The sequence below is a fragment of the Hylobates moloch genome, unplaced genomic scaffold, assembly GCF_009828535.3.
Source record: "Hylobates moloch isolate HMO894 unplaced genomic scaffold, HMol_V3 SCAFFOLD_13, whole genome shotgun sequence".
NCBI lineage: Eukaryota > Metazoa > Chordata > Mammalia > Primates > Hylobatidae > Hylobates > Hylobates moloch.
The window spans coordinates 75812298-75833652 of record NW_026652288.1 but is presented as its reverse complement, the minus strand read 5'-3'; the positions used below and the strand labels follow the sequence as shown (position 1 = coordinate 75833652).

General features: G+C 35.9%; 1 protein-coding gene across 2 annotated transcripts in view; it reads left to right on the top strand.

Moving 5' to 3' along the window:
- SLITRK3 (SLIT and NTRK like family member 3) overlaps positions 1-10162 on the top strand; it is a 13818-nt gene extending 3656 nt beyond the window's left edge. For both annotated transcript variants that reach the window (XM_032173944.2, XM_032173942.2), the window contains exon 2: positions 2497-10162. In XM_032173944.2, the coding sequence (XP_032029835.1) occupies positions 2518-5457 (2940 nt within the window). In that variant the 5' untranslated portion in view covers positions 2497-2517 and the 3' untranslated portion in view covers positions 5458-10162. The remainder of the gene's footprint in view (positions 1-2496) is intronic.
- Positions 10163-21355: the final 11193 nt, after the last annotated feature.

The following is a 21355-nucleotide window of genomic DNA, read 5'->3' as shown; positions in this document are numbered from 1 at the left end:
GAAAGAAAGAAAGAAAGAAAGAAAGAAAGAAAGAAAGAAAGAAAGAAAGAAAGAAAGAAAATGCCTATCTCTGTCCCCCTCCCCCATCTCCACCTTCCCCACCAAAGAAATGTTTCCCATAGGTTGGTCTACTCCCCCTTCTGTCTTGTTTCTTATTTTGCCAATTTGTGTTCTCTACCCCTCTACTTCTTTCCCCTACACACACACACACACACACACACACACACACACACACACACACACTCACTCACTCACAACTGTATAGTCAGGGGTTCCTAGTGCTCGCTCCCGAACCCATGCTAAGCGCGTTCCCTTTGGAGCTCATTTTCATGACGTGGAATGCCGGGTTCAGGGATATAGCACATAGATATTTTTAAAGCTGGAGCGAGAGAAGTCTGAGATTCTGCACTGTGATTGAGCCTTCCTTCCTCCCTGCCTCCCTCCTGTGCTTCCTCCCAGTGCCCAATTATGTGCTGTGGGTACCCAAAGAGAGCAGCCACCGCGGCGGCAGCGGCAGGGGCAGCAGAGCTGGAAGCCTGCTGCAGCCCCTTCTCCCTCCTCTATTGAGTGTGCCAAGCGGCAGTTCTGCATCCTAAAGAAGCCCATTGAAGAGCCCATTGCATTCCCAGCACGTCTCAAGCTTGCTGCTTTTTTTTTTTCCTCTTAGTCCCCCCGCCCAACCCCCTTTATCCCCTTTTGCTTCAGCTTCAGCAAAGCAAAGGGAGGGGGAGGGAAAGAGAGAGAATCCTTAAACTTAAGCTTTTTTTTTTTTTCTTTTCACGGTTCCATGCTAATAAATAAATAAATAAATTACCAAAAAAAAACCGAAACCCAAAAAACTCTGGCAAAATAGGTAAGTCCAACACATCTGTAGCCTTTTTTACCTAAACCACAGGGACCTGAAAAACAAGAAAAATATTAAAGATGGGGAAGAAAGAACTTCAGTAGATTTTAATATTTCATGAGGGAAATGGAAGACTAATTGATACTGCAATGTAGCCTTTTCTCTCTCCCTCTTTTTCATTTAATTGGTTTTAATTTTTGAGTATTGTATGTCCGAGGCAGATTTCTCTTTGCTTTCTCACGGTATCTCCTTTCTTTACAGCCTGGAACATTATAGGCAAGTGTAATGTGAAGATTTATTTTTTTCACTTTTCCTATAAATTATATCATTGTGTTTTAAGAAGAAGATTGATGAAATATATTTTTCTGTGTGCTGTCTGTGAGGAAAATATATGCTAGAAACTTTGGTTTATTTTTGTTGATTAAAATCAGCTATTCAATTTTGATTGATATTTTAGTGACTCAGGAAGGAGAGTTGTAATAAAACTGAATTATTATCATTTCTGTAAACATTTTCATACACTGATGTTATTAGGCAAGGAAAACGATGCATAGAGGAAGACTATGTTATCAGAATAGTGCACTGCATTTGTTTCTTCTGCCTGGAAAAGAATGATATCTTTTTTGAAATGTATTTCATGTGATAGATCATTTACCAGCAGGTAAGAATAGAGGTTTCCACTCTCTCTTGACTTTAACTACCCACCTCCCCTCCAACCAGCCACCTGCTCTTCCAGCTTTTTTACAGGGTTCCTCAGTTGATCTTGAAGGTGCAGATACACATTCCAAACTAAGCTTTGCAAATGTTTTAATTCAGACACTTTCAGACTCAGCATCCTCTAGCTGTCCCTATCTTTAGCTCTGACAATTGCATGGGCATGTTTTTTAGAAGGGCTAATCACTCCTACATGCTTTAGATAGTCAAATGATACAAATATATACAAATTATTTATTAAAGAAGATGACAATAAGCTATTCTTGGGCAAGAAGTTGTGGACATATAGTGTACATACTGACTATACACTGTAATAAAGCATGTTATGATCATTTCATAAAAATAAATCTTAAGTTTTCCTGAGATGCTGATCATTTTACACATCTCAACATCTGATATTGAGCAATACACTCATACTTTATCACACTAATCAATATAATAATTTTGGAGTATATCATGTCTTTTTAATAGTCAAAACCTATAATTCAAAGAACATATTTTTCCTGTCAGAGTTCCAATCAGATTTATTATGAGTATCTTTGATGTCAACATGAGTTTTAACAGGCAAACAGGTGTAATGGCCACATTATTGCCATTATTACTGAATCTGCCTATGCCTAAAAGGAAGTACGATATACCAGTTCTGTTGTTTGTTATACAGAGGCAGTCCAGACTGCTTTTGTTCATGCGATATGCCGTTTACCAAGTATGGCTTGGTTCAGGAAAACGTCACTGCATGGTTCAATATTTCAGAGTCTCCTAAGTTTAAAATATAGGACACACTCTAAACATTAAGTATGTTGCTAGCTCATTTTGAGTGTCACTTCAACAATTGCTGAAGTTTTTATATAGCTCTTAAAATGCCCCACATGTAGGAGTCAATTAAAATAGTACATATGACTAAAAGCTAAAAATCTGCATTTTTATTTCTGTTGCAGTTTTGTAATCAACCACCAACGATGAAACCTTCCATAGCTGAGATGCTTCACAGAGGAAGGATGTTGTGGATAATTCTTCTAAGCACAATTGCTCTAGGATGGACTACCCCGATTCCCCTAATAGAGGACTCAGAGGAAATAGATGAGCCCTGTTTTGATCCATGCTACTGTGAAGTTAAAGAAAGCCTCTTTCATATACATTGTGACAGTAAAGGATTTACAAATATTAGTCAGATTACTGAGTTCTGGTCAAGACCTTTTAAACTGTATCTGCAGAGGAATTCTATGAGGAAATTATACACCAACAGTTTTCTTCATTTGAATAATGCTGTGTCTATTAATCTTGGGAACAATGCATTGCAGGACATTCAGACTGGAGCATTCAATGGTCTTAAGATTTTAAAGAGACTATATCTACATGAAAACAAACTAGATGTCTTCAGAAATGACACCTTCCTTGGCTTGGAAAGTCTAGAATATCTGCAGGCAGATTACAATGTCATTAAACGTATTGAGAGTGGGGCATTTCGCAACCTAAGTAAATTGAGAGTTCTGATTTTAAATGATAATCTCATCCCCATGCTTCCAACCAATTTATTTAAGGCCGTCTCTTTAACCCATTTGGACCTACGTGGAAATAGGTTAAAGGTTCTTTTTTACCGAGGAATGCTAGATCACATTGGCAGAAGCCTGATGGAGCTCCAGCTGGAAGAAAACCCTTGGAACTGTACATGTGAAATTGTACAACTGAAGAGTTGGCTGGAACGCATTCCTTATACTGCCCTGGTGGGAGACATTACCTGTGAGACCCCTTTCCATTTCCATGGAAAGGACCTACGAGAAATCAGGAAGACAGAACTCTGTCCCTTGTTGTCTGACTCTGAGGTAGAGTCTAGTTTGGGAATTCCACATTTGTCGTCAAGTAAGGAGAATGCGTGGCCAACTAAGCCTTCCTCAATGCTATCCTCTGTTCATTTTACTGCTTCTTCTGTTGAATACAAGTCCTCAAATAAACAGCCTAAGCCCACCAAACAGCCTCGAACACCAAGGCCACCCTCCACCTCCCAAGCTTTATATCCTGGTCCAAACCAGCCTCCCATTGCTCCTTATCAGACCAGACCACCAATCCCCATTATATGCCCCACTGGGTGTACCTGTAATTTGCACATCAATGACCTTGGCTTGACTGTCAACTGCAAAGAGCGAGGATTTAATAACATTTCTGAACTTCTTCCAAGGCCCCTGAATGCCAAGAAACTGTATCTGAGTAGCAATCTGATTCAGAAAATATACCGTTCTGATTTTTGGAATTTTTCTTCCTTGGATCTCCTGCATCTGGGGAACAATCGTATTTCCTATGTCCAAGATGGGGCCTTTATCAACTTGCCCAACTTAAAGAGCCTCTTCCTTAATGGCAACGATATAGAGAAGCTGACACCAGGCATGTTCCGAGGCCTACAGAGTTTGCACTACTTGTACTTTGAGTTCAATGTCATCCGGGAAATCCAGCCTGCAGCCTTCAGCCTCATGCCCAACTTGAAGCTGCTATTCCTCAATAATAACTTACTGAGGACCCTGCCAACAGACGCCTTTGCAGGCACATCCTTGGCCCGGCTCAACCTGAGGAAGAACTACTTCCTCTATCTTCCTGTGGCTGGTGTCCTGGAACACTTGAATGCCATTGTCCAGATAGACCTCAATGAGAATCCTTGGGACTGCACTTGTGACCTGGTCCCCTTTAAACAGTGGATCGAAACCATCAGCTCAGTCAGTGTGGTTGGTGATGTGCTTTGCAGGAGCCCCGAGAACCTCACGCACCGTGATGTGCGCACTATTGAGCTGGAAGTTCTTTGCCCAGAGATGCTGCACGTTGCACCAGCTGGAGCATCCCCAGCCCAGCCTGGAGATTCTCACCTTATTGGGGCACCAACCAGTGCATCACCTTATGAGTTTTCTCCTCCTGGGGGCCCTGTGCCACTTTCTGTGTTAATTCTCAGCCTGCTGGTTCTGTTTTTCTCAGCGGTCTTTGTTACTGCAGGCCTCTTTGCCTACGTACTCCGACGGCGTCGAAAGAAGCTGCCCTTCAGAAGCAAGCGGCAGGAAGGTGTGGACCTTACTGGCATCCAAATGCAATGCCACCGGCTGTTTGAGGATGGTGGAGGTGGTGGTGGCGGAAGTGGGGGTGGAGGTCGACCAACTCTTTCCTCTCCAGAGAAGGCCCCTCCCGTGGGTCATGTATATGAGTACATCCCCCACCCAGTTACCCAAATGTGCAACAACCCCATCTACAAGCCTCGTGAGGAGGAGGAGGTGGCTGTTTCATCAGCCCAGGAAGCAGGGAGTGCCGAATGTGGAGGTCCAGGGACACAACCACCGGGAATGGGTGAGGCTCTCCTAGGAAGTGAGCAGTTTGCTGAGACACCCAAGGAGAACCATAGTAACTACCGGACCTTGCTGGAAAAAGAGAAGGAGTGGGCCCTAGCAGTGTCCAGCTCCCAGCTTAACACCATAGTGACGGTGAATCACCATCACCCTCACCCTCACCACCCAGCAGTTGGTGGGGTTTCAGGAGTAGTTGGGGGAACTGCGGGAGACTTGGCAGGGTTCCGCCACCATGAGAAAAATGGTGGGGTGGTGCTGTTTCCTCCTGGGGGAGGCTGTGGTGGTGGCAGTATGCTACTAGATCGAGAGAGGCCACAGCCTGCCCCCTGCACAGTGGGATTTGTGGACTGTCTCTATGGAACAGTGCCCAAATTAAAGGAACTGCACGTGCACCCTCCTGGCATGCAATACCCAGACTTACAGCAGGATGCCAGGCTCAAAGAAACCCTTCTCTTCTCGGCTGGAAAGGGCTTCACAGACCACCAAACCCAAAAAAGTGATTACCTCGAGTTAAGGGCCAAACTTCAAACCAAGCCGGATTACCTCGAAGTCCTGGAGAAGACAACATATAGGTTCTAACAGAGAGAAGAAAATATATTAGTGCTTTTTTTTTTCCAAAAGAAAAGGAAAATAAAAGAAATATATCCCTTGCTCCCTTTACACTTGTCCCAATAACTCCATCCTCACGATCTTCCCTACCCTGAACAAAACTAAAACCGCATGATAACTAGAGAATACAGATGTATGCTCTCCCCTCTCAGATGTGATTTGGAGGAAGGGCCATACTCAGATCATTAATCAATGAAGTGCCTTCGCAGACTTTTGCCAGCAAATGTTATCATTATTTTTTTATACTGAAACTTGAGACTTTGACTGTGCCATGTATAAGGTATACTGGGGATCATTGTATGGATCCTAATTAAGTAAAATTCAATGTGTCTTTTTATTTTCAGTAACTATTTTTTTTTTAGTTGTAGTTTTGATTTAAAGGGAGGGGGGAAACAGGTTGACATTTGTCATTTGTGGCTTTCTTTCTTCTCATCATGGCACAGATTCTGTACATGTATTAACAATGCAGTTTGCTGCATGCCTGGAAACTGCAAGACGGGGAGGGAGGGGGCGGGTCTTGCTCGAATGTTCTCACTCACTATCTTGTGTCTCATACACATACCCATCTGCAGACCGTGGTCCCTAAACCTGCAGTTTCTTCCTGCTGGTGCAGGTACACACACACACACAGACACACACACACACACACACACAGACACACACTCCATACCATTTCCATTCAACCCAATCTGCTTAGTTCGGGTTTGATCCATTTTTCTCCTCTCCATAGTTCTACTACCCTTCACTGCTAGTGTACAGCTCACAGCATCTCTCCTACCACCCTGGGAAAAGTCACATTCTAGGCTGGATTCTACTGAAGTGGAGGCCTGGTGGTTTAACAGCCGAAGACATGCGCCTAGGGATGAGCACCCTCTTTGTGACACTTCATCCTGATGCCAAGATTTTTTGGAGAACATCTGCACTTTCTTATATATATATATAATATTAAAAAAAGCAACTGGGTATATATCACTAACAGCTTTGTAGGAAGCACTTTTAATGTTTTCTCTCTCACACACAAAGATTCAAAAGAAATGTGCATATATTTATTCTGTAATTTCAGTGATTATAAATTGTAAAGGTAATGTTTAATCATTGTATAGTGATTATGCGTCTGGTATAGCTTTCCTAATAAAAAGTTTTTGAAAAACATAATACATTATATATAGAGGATACAAAGCTTGAACCTTAAACTCCAGCTATGCCATGCCTTTTGTGCTCCCATTTTAAAAAATGGTTTCTTTTACTTGTTACGTAGAAAGTAATTTATTAACGGGTTTGATGCACTGTGATGTTGATAAATCTTATATCCCACCATCTCTAGTCCAAACCAGGCTATAATTGAGACTTAAAATGTGACTTACGGTTTACTTCTTTTCCTTGAATTATGAATTTCAAGCTTAGTAACCAATGACGCACTGTTTCCTAGGCAAGATGCAAGGGGGAGAAAATAAAGTAACTAGATCGCTAAGAAGTACAGGATTAATTAGGAGAAGGTAATCAAGGATCCATACATCTTAAGATAATAAATGAGATAAAGAAATCGGAAAGTAAAATTGCTATTGTTTTTAAAATATGTAGTCCAATTACATGCACACCCTCACACACTCACACGCTTCCACACACACCCACACAACCCAATCACACACAAATCACACACAAATTGGCTCCAAGGCCCAATCAAAGGCCTTGGAGCCAATTTAGATGGCCAGAATCCTGTGAAAGCTGTCACTTATATTTGGCTACCATTCTCCAACCACTTAACAGCTACTGGCCCCAATAACGCTTGAATTAAGTCAGAGGATGCTGAATGAGTTTTTCGTCATATGACATTCAAATTATGTTGAATAATTAACCTGACAACAAGCCAAGTTTAGATCCATTTATATGTGAGCGAAACCAAAGAATATTGGATTTTTATTGGTGCCGGTATCAAATTGGTGGAGGAAACTTAAGAATTAACAGACCTATGAGGCAGGCACTTATCTAAGTAGGCCATTAGAGGGCAGCAGAGCTCCAGAGATTCACAGACCCAGGACCTGCAGAACTGTGCAGTGAGGTCAGTGTTCTCTGCTAGGGTTTCCTCAAAGTGCCCATAGTAGGAATTATCATTACATGTTGAATGTAATTCATCACAAGTCACTGAAGCCTTACATCACAATTTTTTTTCACAAAAAGAGAATGAGTCTAGCAGCTACAATAGCACGAAGGCATTGTAGTAACAAAATGAAAAGCCCCATGAATGTCTACAAGAATATGTTTATATTTCTCTTGATTAGTTATATAGAAATATCAGCATAGGTATGCATAAAAATAAAAAAGGCAAGTATATACATATAAAATTGCAGTTCTGGGGCACTTGACATGTTTCTATAACTTTTATGCTCTATTTGAATATAATTTGGAATTATTTTAAAAGAAAAAAGCCCATGAACATCATTCACTTTATCTGTCTGTGTAATGTTGAAATGAAGCTCTTATGCAGAAGAGTCAGGCCCATTATTAAATAAGTGTCATTCTTCTTTTTTGTTTTATCTTCTCCTTTTCTTTCTTGTTTTCTTTTTTTACTTTCCCACAAATCACCTTTCTTCTGGTTATCCCACCTCCTTTATTCTTTCTAATCATCTGTCTCTTTTTTTTTAAGGTACATAAAACCAATATTACACTTTAAGTGTTTTAAAACCCAAATTATAGAGTGTCTCTGAACTAGCAATTTATTATACTTCCATTCCTCCTAATCAAATGGTTTGGGGAATAATAGAAAGCATATGCATAGTAAAAACTTAAAAATGCACAGCTAGATGCTTCAGATAATGGTCCTCATTTCCTTAATGACCATGCACATATTCATAACACAGCATATTATACAAATCAAGTTAAAGTACAATCTCAAAAGACCCTGGTGCTTTCAACGTTTGAAAAATGGGTGTCCACAAACGATATCAAATCACAGTATAACTTGATAACTATAACGTTTATATTTCACTTATTAAATATAGAAAGTAAGACTGTTTGGTCTTAAATATAGGTGGTACTTTCACCCTTGAATGAGAAATAAATTTATTTATTTAGTAAACATAAATTTATATGAGAATGGAATTTTGTATTTAAGGGAATAGTTTTTTGCTTTTATGAAATTTTCTACTCCCTGGTTAGGACATTTATTTTTGCTGTGCATTAAAATTACCTAAGTTAGCTTCAATATATAATACCAGATCTGTTTTCATTAAACACGATGGATATTAATGTAGGTACTATGATTATAATATGTTTTATGTTTTTGCTGCAGTAAAATATTTATTTTTAAGAAAAAGTTAGATTACTAATTCACTTCATTGTGATGACTAACTTGACTGAAGCAGACCCAGTTCTGGCAGATATTTGCTATTATTCATTGCTATTTTTATTACTAAGTATAGTAATAATATTTAGAAATAATAAAAATATTGTAATATCTCTTAAACTATCAGAGGATTAGTGAGAAATAATTGGAAACGAACTATTAGTTTAATTCAGTAACAGTTTTAACATCATGTTATACATCATATGTGGTATTATTTATGTAGATGTTTTTATATTTTTTTTAGAATGCTATATTATTTTGTGTAATTGCAAATACTTAAAAATAAGGATGATGAACACTATAATTTTAATAAAGTTTAGAGGGAGGGAATCGAAAGGAAAATTTAATGACTGAGCTTGAAGATTTCTTTTTAAACCTGGCAGTATTACTTTAAACCCTTGATATTTGAAAAGAATACGTTTAGGATTATGAAAATTTATAATGCAATTATAGAACAAAAGAACTTTAACCATCGCAACACATTATTTTTATTCACTTAGTGTAAATTCATTATTTGTACAGTCCTGTCCTTTTGCAATTATGTTGTCTAGACCAATAAATGTTACACTTTTGTGAAATGGCTATGACAAAGGAAGCATTAATGAAATGCTACACAAAATTTGAGAAATATGACTACAATAAGTGAAGATAATGTGAGAGGAAGTGATAATCAACGGACACTCCATCTTAAGTGATTTCAGCTAGTTTCATTTGAACTTAGACATTTATAACTTACACTTAGCTCAAAATTTTCCACTGAATATTCAGGTGAACAGAACACAAATAAGTATCACTAAAATCACTGTATTCACTTCAATATACTATGTTCTGTTTAATATGCTATAGGCCTTTTAAAAGTAATAGGAGCAATAACACATGTGTAATTGGGCCATTGTGTGTGTGTGTGTGTATATATATAGTACTATTATATATGTATATACATTGTATATACATGTATATAGTTTATATATGCTGAATTTTACTTATATGTAAATTACACATTTTTATTACATGTATAACAATTTCTGTTTTATGCCTTTATTTTTCTTGCTTCTGTCTAGCCACCATCCAAAAGAAGCTGGATGAAATTATGAGTCTTCACTTTCGGAATATTCACATGTAAAAAGTAACACTGTAATTAATATTTCTGAATTTAAAAGTTATTTTATCTTCCAATTTGTTTCATTTTGTTATTTAAATCATAGGGGATACATCTCAGTGAGATTGCGATTTATTTTAAGTCTTCAGCATATAGGAACTAATTTCTTCATATAAGTATGCAACATAAGTCTAATAAAAAGCAAGTACTTATTTTTCCATTTTTCTATTTATAGAATAAATTTTACAGGTAAAAACAAAATTTTAGTAACTTCATTAATTAGACAAGACCTTTTAAATTTATCTAGGTCTGAAGGAAAAGTGAGATCTTAAGGTGAAATATAAGAGAAGTAAGGTCCAGTTTAAGACATCCAATCTCCTGTTTTACTTTTAAAATATCATCCTTAAATTAAAATGTTTGATAATAGTAGTAATAATAATAAACAAATATTACCATCTTTAGTTTGCTTATAGGGAATCTGAATTGAAGGGACATAATTTTTATATGGAGAAATAAGTGTATACCAGGGGTTAGTAGTTGTGAAGAGGCAACATGCTATGGCCATCTTCTTTAATTTTGGTAATTTTTACTCCTGATACTACAAATTCTTGAGAAAATGTATTTTTTTATTGCACTTACATAGATGATTTTTTACATTAAAAAATTCTAATAGAAAATAATTCTTGTGGTGGATTTCAAAGACATACAGCCCAAAGGTATCATAATAAATTTACAGTTCGACCCAAACCAGCTCCTACAGTACCATTAAACTTTAAAACCCAATGAATGTTAGTAAAAAGAAGCCTTTCTTCTTCACCACCCAGTAACAGAAAGGCTGAGCATGCCTAATTAAATGTTTCTTGGCCGAGCGCGGTGGCTCACACCTGTAATCTCAGGCCGAGGTGGGCGGATCATGAGGTCAGGAAATTGAGACCATCCTGGCTAACACGGTGAAACCCCGTCTCTATTAAAAATACAAAAAATTAGCCTGGTGTGGTGGTGGGAGCCTGTAGTCCCAGCTACTTGGGAGGCTGAGGCAGCAGAATGCTGTGAACCCGGGAGGAGGAGCTTGCAGTGAGCCGAGATTGCGCCACTGCACTCCAGCCTGGGCAACAGAGTCAGACTCTGTCTCAAAAGAAAAAAGTTTCTTTAGTACATTTAGTCTATCTACTTACCAATAAGAAGTACAATGGATTGATGAGTTTGCAATGTATTAAACTGTATCAAAATCAAACAAATTGTATTAAGAAGAATGTGCCATTGACTTAGATAAAAACAAACATGAATGCTTTATTTTGATTCAATTACAGTAATTGGGAGATTGTTCTCTTGACAATGAAAGGTATTCTATTACCTATATTACAGTGTGTTATATGTGAAGAAAGAGCTTTTGTGTTTCTGATACATTTTGCAAAGAACTTGTAGGTTTAGGGTTTTTTTGAATGATGAAACACTACATAATCATTTTTGGTAGCTTTGAAACAAGAGCATAACTTCCCTAAACCTGGGCATGTCAAAGTTAGCTCTGAAAAAAAAGATGTTGAAAGAAAGATATCACCTGATTGTGCGGAGAGATGGAAAGAAGTTCTGTTCTTCCTGCAGAACTCATTGCTTTCACTATTCCTGACATCCATGCTTCTACTTCTGTTTCTGACTCAGTGCCAAGATATTCTTATGACTAAGGGCATATGCATTGAGCTTAAATCAGGTGTCAAAGCAAGATCAGAGATTGATGACAATTCTTACACCCAGTAACATAATGCCCGATTTACTTATTTTTGTACCTAGGCTGAGAAGATAATTCAACATATGTCCCCTGATTGTAATAGCATTCATAAGTCTGATGAAAAAAGTCAGAACCTATAGTAAAACTATAACTACATCTGGAAATTGACAGAATCAGTTAAGTGTTTTAAAAATATGAAAATCATCTTGAAAATCTTAAAACCTTGCCTTTCCTCTTCTGAAATGCTCTTTATCTTTGCCGTGACATCCAAAATATTGGGTTCATTAAAGCTACTAGAATCCACATATTGTTCCTACTTTTATCTACAGTGTAAACTTTTGACTATTCAGATGTTATGTGGCCACACAGAATTCTAAGGGTTTTTTTTTTTTCTTCAGAATTCTGGCAAAACAATTTATCTCAAGATACTTTTCTTTTCGGTATGTGGTAACAAACTTTACAGTAAAAACAAGCCCATTAAAGATGTAAAGTATTAACAGATCCTGTAATTTTTTTTAATAGAAAACCTTAAGGTTTATCTAAATTCAATCTTTTATGGGTATTAAATTGAGTTGGATTTTTTTTTCCCCTACACGTTCTCTGCTTAACCAAATTTGAATTCAAAATTGAAATCTGTTCCTCTGTTTCCTAACTGACCCTTCATTTGTTGTTTTACTTTTTTAGCTGGCAATTTTAAAAGTAGGTAGAGAAAAATGTTAACTCCAGGTATAAGTATGAAATCTGTCTGTGGAATAACCAGGCCCATCAATCTTTCACTTTTTCTTTAGGAAATCTCCAACAAAAAGGACAATGGAAAGATGGGGGTAAAATGAAAATGCCCTCTTTCTGAAGACCTTTTGATAAAGGCTTAATGGAGAAAGTTTGAACTAGATTTTTGTATTAACTTTTAAGTGTCCTATCTTCGGAAGAGTTTAAATCCCACAGTTGGTTTACTAAGCCACTTCAATTAGCATCTGTTAACAAATTCACTGAAAATCAAACCTTAATGATAACTAAATAAGTTATAATTAAAAGTAAATATTAATGCAAAAAATCACTAGGATGAACTGAGGTAATGATATTAAAACATTTAGATTAGGTCATGGTACAGATGTGTAAAATAAATGAGGAGGTCTTTTTTCCTCTTTTAAATAGTAATAGCTTCTTGTGTACAAACAAGAACTCCTCATTGCCTGCTAGTTAAATTTTTGGGCCATTTTAACATAACTGTCCTTAGACCATTATGAAAATGTATTTAAGAAACACAACCAATTATTAATATTTTTAAGAAAACTTAATTATGTATTAAAGTTATTATAATTTATTATGTAACGTTTCAGAGCAATGACTATTTCAGAGCCAAATATACATAGTTTAAAGTATTTTTGTTAACTATAATATTGCTCCCCCCTTTTATTTTTATGATTTGGATTTTAACAGTATAAATGATAATGACATTGCATTTTAATTTGGATCTTATACTCTTCTCTCTTTATAAATGTGGATTAACATAAGTGAACATTGCTCAAATGAATTCTGGATATATATATATATATATACACATATACACACATACACACACATAATGCATATATATGTGGACACCATCTACTAACATCTTTATGAAACAAATGACAATTTACGTACTGCATTATTGCACAGATGTAGTTTTTAATAAAGGCTTAAATTTAAGGTTCAAAATAGGGTAAGATGTGGTGTGGAATGTTGAACAGTATATAAAACTGTAGTTGGTAATATTTTATTTGTTAAATGAATCAGGCTTGAGTTTGACGCTTATTCACTTCTCATGCTAATTTAAACATGGCTACCCAGTTATGAGATACACATTTTACTACTCCTATCCCATTTCAAAAATATATGTGAGCATTTCCATAAATCATTGTGTCCTAACTCAAAGCAGGTAGCATGGAGATATTGGTTCTGTGGAACTTTTCTTCAAACTGCAATCTGCCTTTCCTAACTGCAACATGCACAGATCCGCCCTTATATCCACTGCAAGGGACATCACAGAAAAATGGAAAGAAATGTAGCAAACAGAACATGAAGAGAGAGAGAAGATAATGTGTAATCAGCTGGGGAAAGACTTCTGAGGTAATTCTCATATGCCTGCTCATCAGCCACCATTTTGAGAACTATTACTCTCAGCAAATATCTTACCAAGCAAATACTTTATCTTTCAGAATATGCAGTTTGTTTATTCCCATGTTTGTACAAATTACTGTGGTTATTCTTTTATCTCCTGAAAATACACATCTTCATGGGTATCAAAATTCAGTTTCAAATTCCCTTCATGCAGTAGGCCTCTATTGATACAGTAAACTAAATTTTGACTATTCTCTCAAATACTCCTGCACACTATTTACTTTATGCTGATTTGAATATGTTGGAATATTTTACCCTAAGTGTCCTTCAGTCATTTTGCCTATTGGTGCCAAGAATTCTGGCTTTTCAATTATATTGTAAGCACTTGAGAGCACAGATTGTTTTCAATCTTTTGTAGCCCAGTGGCTAGGACCATGTTTTGCACAGGTAAGGGCAATACATTCTGATCAAACTTCTGAGTTCTGTGAATCTTTTCCTGTATCTAGAATAGCCACATTACTACCTTTCTTCCCATTATTTCCAACACAGAGCCTGGGTAACAATAAACACTAAATAAGTATTTGTTGAATAAATGAATGGACAGAGTTTTAAATATGTGTGGCCTATGGATTCTTGCAAAAGTTGAAAGTCCTGTGTATGTAACCCAGAGAAATGATGAAAAGGAATGGAGTCTGGAGTGTAAGAGAGGTGGTAAGAAATGTGACAGTATGAGAAATGACTTCTTTTACTTTTCTAAAATTTGATTATTGGCAATATATGTGCTGTTTAAATAAGCAATATACATGCTGACTAAACAAAGAAGGCAGAGGAAAATGAGTAATATGAGTATGTCTCCAAGGAGAAACTAGGGGAAGAAAGGAGGAAGGAAGGGAGGGAGGGAGGGAGGGAAGTAGGGAGGGAGGGGAAGAGCTATAAAATGTATTCATATGCTCCTCAGCAGTAGACAAAGAACAGAAAGGAGCATAGCCAATACTATTCAGATGCGGTGTTAGAAAGCTTTTGCTCAGTTGCTTAAATGTTTACAAATAAGAGCAATAATTTAGTGGGCTCTATTGAGGTATTATTTGTTATCATTGCTTAACAACAGGTTCTACCACTTCACTGCAAATTTTACTAGAATGTTAATCCAGCCAAGATTATTAAAATAAAACAGGGTATATATAAAAGTATTACACATACTGCCTTCCTTTAAAAAGAAGAGCAGTTTAAATATATTTTTATCTGTTCTATACAAGACAAATGTATAATAATTGACACTTGGAGTGTCAGGATTTGTGTAGTTATATTCCTTTCAGTTCTAACTCTGTTGTGGACGAAGGTGAGGAGTAATTAGATTATGAAAGGATTGCAAATACTCATACAAATTAATATATGAAATATATTTCTGCCTTGTAGGATCCAAATTTTAATGCATGTCAAACTGCATTTTCACTTAGGTAATGTGAGGCCTTACAAATAGAAGAAAATGCATCTGTATTCTTTTTAAACTTTGATTCTTGAAATGCTATGATCACATTCTCTTCTAGCTTACTGAAAATGTATAGTAATCAACCAGAGTTTAATTGATGGTAAATTTATCCCAAAAAGAAATATTTAAGGCAGTTGTAAGAACAAAGATATACTTTATACAATAAACTGAAGGTAAATATTTTTATTAAAGATATGAATATCCATACAAAAATTCAGAGTGCTTTTTGGGTCTGGAAGTTTGGCACTTTATTCCTACACCTTAGTTGTCTTGAATGTTTGACTTTGTGTTGAAATTGTATATTTTTATTGTCATTTTATATTGTCCTTGAAATATGCTTGTGTTTGAATTCTAATCTTATTAGGGAAAAAATAATTCTAAACTTCATATTTACATTTTTAATGCATTTAGAGTCTAATTTAATTATTTTGGAAGTTATTTTGCAAAAGTAATGTGTTCAAGGGATTGCAGAATTTCAAACTATTGTCACAGAAATTAATGGCATGTAGCCCAGTATGTCTTCGAATGTAACACAAGAATATCTTCCTTGTCAATAGAATCAGGGAAGTAGGGCTAATAAATTCTTCAGACATAAAATAGGTTTGTATAAAATTGACACCTAAAATATGATCACTTAGGATGATATAATATATTGGAATTGTAAAGTAAAAAATATGAATATGCATATAGTTATGTGTACCAATATGCTACAAAATTTTATTACTATTTTCATTAATAAAGATGCTATGACAAAATATTTAAAGGTTAATATATAACATACAAAAGATATGAACATGAGACATAAATTAAGTTTCATATCTTAACCCCCTGTAAATGTCAGTAAACCTTTTAACTTGAATTTTTCTGAATAATTAACTGTGTTGGGCTGAGAGAATACCTGGTGATAATTAATAACTTCCAGGAAAAGCTTTTCCATGTCTTAAGCATGTTCACAGTCAGACTTAAGTTTTATTAGAGCATTATAAATTACTATTATCTAAGAAACATAAAAAGCCATTTGCACTGAATATTAAAATGTTCTTTTTTGTTTGTTTATAATTCTGATTATAATATGATCAGATTGTTTGAAGTAGTTGATGATCTCCTGTGATATGCATATTCCACTCTGAGTCAATATTTTGCATGAATTATGCTCCTATCTTAAAAGACCAACTTGCCAAAAACAAATGAAGACTAGATAAAGAAAAACTCAATAACTATGATTCTCTTTAAAGTGCTTACTATAGGGATTTAGATTTCCTCTGCCTCCTGCTATTATCAAGTGACATGACAACTAGATAGAAAAAATACTACTGTAGCCTGTAATCTCATCCTTTTGTCCATATTTTCCCAATGACACTACTATGGTTTAATAAAAAGCTAAGTATAAAAAAGAATCTCACAGATAACCACAGATAATAGGTCTCACTGCTAAATACCCAATTTCCCATATGAAAACAAGACATAGGATATCAAAATGAGTACAGCTATGATAATTCAGTTTGGTTTTTCAATAGTTCCAGCTATCTACCACATTCTAGAATGTATGGAATAAGGCTAAACCGCAGAGGGATGTCTTCATAATCCAGCTACCACTTCATAAGAAAGGGGAGAATGAAGACCTATATTAAGAAAATGGGACCTCGGCTAATGACAGTTCTTCAGTTTACCCTTTTGAGTCCCAAACTGTGTAAGACATCATGGTGAAGGCAATCCTGACTATTTCAATGACCTCACAGGAAGACCTTTACTCATACCTTAAGAAAATTTCAGACCCTGCAATATCTCAAACTTTTAAAACTGAATCGCAGCTGAAGGCATAGAAGGACTGTTATTACTCTCCTGGCGTATTAGTTTAGGTTGATATTGATAAAGATTTCCTGAGAGTACATAGATAATGGAAAATACCTAATTACATATAAATATGGCAACTGAGTATAGCCTAGCAAATAAAGTAAGTTTAGCAAATAATTGATTTCCCCAGGCCCATATCTTAGCTAGTGACAGTAAATTGTATGAGTGTGACATTTCCTGTTTGACAGAATGGGTCATAAGGAACTTTTATGGGAAAGAGGTGGTTCAACAGTCTTGATATGTATAACATGTTCAATAATAATCAGCTTCTTTTCTCTCCTCCCAAGGCTTTTATTCCCAACCGACACACACACTGCTTCAACATACACACACATTATGTGCTTTGTTGACTGTTTTAAAATTACTTTTTCACTTTCAAATTATTTCAATCTGATTTAAAATGATGATATACACTTTGGATAGGCCTCCTGAATATCCCCCAGCTCTACTTGTGGAGATATTTGAATGAAAAAAGAAATGTGAAACTAAAGTAAGTCATTGGGTGTTTGATATATGAAATTAGAGAGAAGAATTTTTGCATATTGAGTGACTGATATTTTAAATTTTATCCAGAATTTTGATATTACAAATAGGCATAGATACAATAATTTTAACATTAAAAAATAGGCTTAGACAACCTAATTTAATAACTAAACTAGGTTTTCTTCATGTAATCATGAATGCAATAAAACAACTCTTTAAGAATCGTTATCTTAGAATATTTTAGTATGTGATCTAAAATTTGAAGACACTTCTAAATACTAATAATACCAAAAATGAGCTAGATTCTTTGTTCTTTATTATGTGTATGTGGTAGAGGCCTTAAAGTTGTGTTTTAGGAAAAGTTTCAACTGAATTTGAAAGTAACTTAAATTGTTATGGCTGTGTGTATGTAGATGCAGGGGTTCCTTGAATGTGCAGATTTGCAAAACAGTTTCTATTAAAATGGTTGATAAACAATTGAGCAAAGTAATAACAAATTGTGCATGTATCCATGCTTACGTTTAATGTCATTAGCTTCTAGGGGTTTTGAATTAGATCAAATTTAAATCATAGATAAGATATCTGCAAAGCCTGGAACTCTGGCTTAGTTTTGCTAAGTGCTGAATTCATCACATAGAGCACTCAGTAAGTGTTATGCTCAAAAGACAATCCTGGCAAGGTGCAGTGGCTCATGCCTCTAATGTGGCACTTTGGGAGGTCAAGGCTGGCAGATCACGAGGTCAGGAGTTCAAGACCAGCCTAGCCCACATGGTGAAACCCAGTCTCTACTAAAAATACAAAAAATAGCTGGGCGTGGTGGTGCGTGTCTATAATCTCTGCTACTGGGGAGGCTGAGGCAGGAAAATCGCTTGAACTGGGAGGCTGAGGTTGCAGTGAGACGAGATTGTGCCACTGCACTCCATCCTGGGTGACAGAGTGAGACTCCATCTCAAAAAAAAAAAAAAAGAGACAATGAATCCTGTCATATCTGAGAGTCTCTGTTCAGCCATTAATGCCTACATAATCTCCAACAGGTTGTTTTAATGTTTCTGCTCTGCCAAAATCTTTTAAGATATATAGTCCGATTTATATTACTAATAATTTTAGATGTGAAGAAATGGGCAAAGATAATACAGAGTTGTCTACATGCCTTTCTACCAGTCTCCAGGATCCGCCAATGTTAATAACTCATATAAAGATGATACATTTGTAAAAACTAAGAAATTAACAATGATACAATACCATTAGCTAAATTATAGGATTTATTTAGATTTCAGCACTTTTCTCATATATATATTTTTTCTGTTTCAGGATGCAATCCAGGATATCATATTGTATTTAGCAGAATTTGGTTTTACTGATTTCTTTATTTCTGTATTCCAATCTAAAGATACTGGTAGCCTGGACTAGGGTAGTAGCATTGGAGACAGAAGGAAGTAGATGTAAAATATATTTTGAAGCCGGGAACAATAGGCCGGGTTACTGAATGGCTATCAGTGATGAAGCAAAGGAAAGAATCAAGGATAATTTGTGGTTTGGGGCTTGAAGAATTTAGTGGATTGTAGATTATTTTATTGAGACAGGAAGACTTAAGGATGGGATGGGAGCATGCTTACTTTTTAACATGTGAATATAAGCAATAATGCATGTAAAACATCTATACCAAAGACTTCCACATGCTGTTTTTCCACATACTGTTCCACAACAGTTTAATAAATGCAGCTGTTATCAGATGGTCATTATCATTATTATTACTATCATTATTATTAACAAGGAATATCAATATTGCCAATATTCAAGGAAACTTTCTGTGCAGGTGCCAGTGAGAGAGACGTTTATGTTTGGTTTCACATTTTTTTCTGTTTGGAATGCTTTCAGAATCCTATCCAATAAGGATGTAAACTGGAGACGCCAGCCTTTGTTTGGGGTTGGAGAAGGATATGCTCATGAATTTCCCATCCTTCTCTATCCAGAATTGGGTCTTAACTATAGACCCTTTAGTACCAGAGGCTTCACTGTAAGATGCCATGTTGAGAGGGTTCTATACAACTTGGGCTAAGACATAGGGGTCTATAAAACCATAAAATATTAAGAAAATGGAAGAAGTTTAGAAAGGTGGAGGGAATGGTTAAAGATGAGATTAGTAAAGCAAATTGGGATCATGGTGAAAGGGCTTAAATGTAAGCTAAGAAGTTTGAAATTTATCCCTATAAAAGGAAGATCATACAATTTTGTAATATCAAGATTCTAATCAATGAGAAAGCTATAGCAAGGTACCAATGAAATTCTAATGTCAAAAACCTTATAAGCAAGATGATCTCCTACATTCAGTTCATTCCTAACAGTAGTGCTCTTGAAAGCAGTAAAATGGATATCTTGGGGATGAAAGTGGTGACTTTAATAAGGAGAGTCACTGTGGATTTTCATAGAAATACTTTTAGTAGATCCCCACTCTGAGAAAGGACCAGGGGTGCTGTAAAGTTCCAATTTTGATATGCCTTACCTCCTGTGTTCTTCTTCAACCATTTCCTTCAAGTCAGAGACAATGAAAAGATGTAGGTGCCAAAAATGAGGGATTGTCATTTATTTCCTATGTAGAATGATAAATATTTTAGAATCTGCCATGTGTTTCATAAAGAGCAAAGTAGAAGTTAATTCCAGCTGAGCTAGAAAAAAGTGGGGTATCTGCAGGGTAGGATAGGGCAGCACCTATTCATAATGCCATGGGGCATTTTCTTTATGTTGTACACAGCCAGGTGACCCAGAATTTGCTAACTGCATGATTTTACAAGTGTCAGCATGTACCTAGCTTTTATGTCAATACAAAAGGATTCTGATCGTAATCATAGAGCTTATATTTAATTTTGTGATGGGTTCATTTTACAAGTATCTTGAATGTCAAGGAGAGACAATAGGGCAGCTTCAGTGTGATGCTAGATGTGAAAACAAGAAATAACTTATATACATATCAAGACACTAAAAATTAAATGTTCTTCTACCATTCAAGTGATTGAGGGTGGGTACGTGTGTGTTGGTAGGAGATCAAATGCATGGGCAAACATTCCTTTAAACTGTTAAGTATCCTTCATACTTTATTCATGTTTTCTCAGTAATATCATTATTGGGCATTATACTCATTACCTAAAATTGTTTCACTGTGTACACACAAGTCCTGAGACTTACTTAGATCTTTCAGTACATGGTTGGTGAGTGGTACAAAGATTACTGGAGCTGACTTCACTTACTCTTCTGTTTATGATCTCATATTAAATTTGCCTTCTTCTATGGGGCCTTACATCTTTTATTTATTTGATCTGCTTACGTTATTCTTCTAAGCAAATGCACATGCCAAGTAGTAAAGAATGACTTTTAAAAAGGCTTAAAGCATTCGTACAAAAAAGAAAATGATATTAAGAAAATGAATGTTTTTATTCAGATTTCGCATGGCAGAATCCAGGTCATGAATGGCATTACTAGATTTTGTCCTTTAACTGCAGCCCCAGGAGACAGACAAAATCCCAATAAAGATTGACTTCACATGGGTAAATGATGCATAAGAGCACAGATGGTAAAAAAAAATTCCTACTCTTTCCTTAACCACAGAGCTATTTAATTTTGCTGGTGTTATTTCAAATAATGGTAACTTTCTGCTTTGCTCTTCCTGTGTAAATACAGCCACCACAGTGCTGATTGGAGGACCTGCTATTTTTTATAATTTAAATGTTGTTAGAATAAAAGCAGAAAAAAATGCCTTCAATAATTATTTTGCAA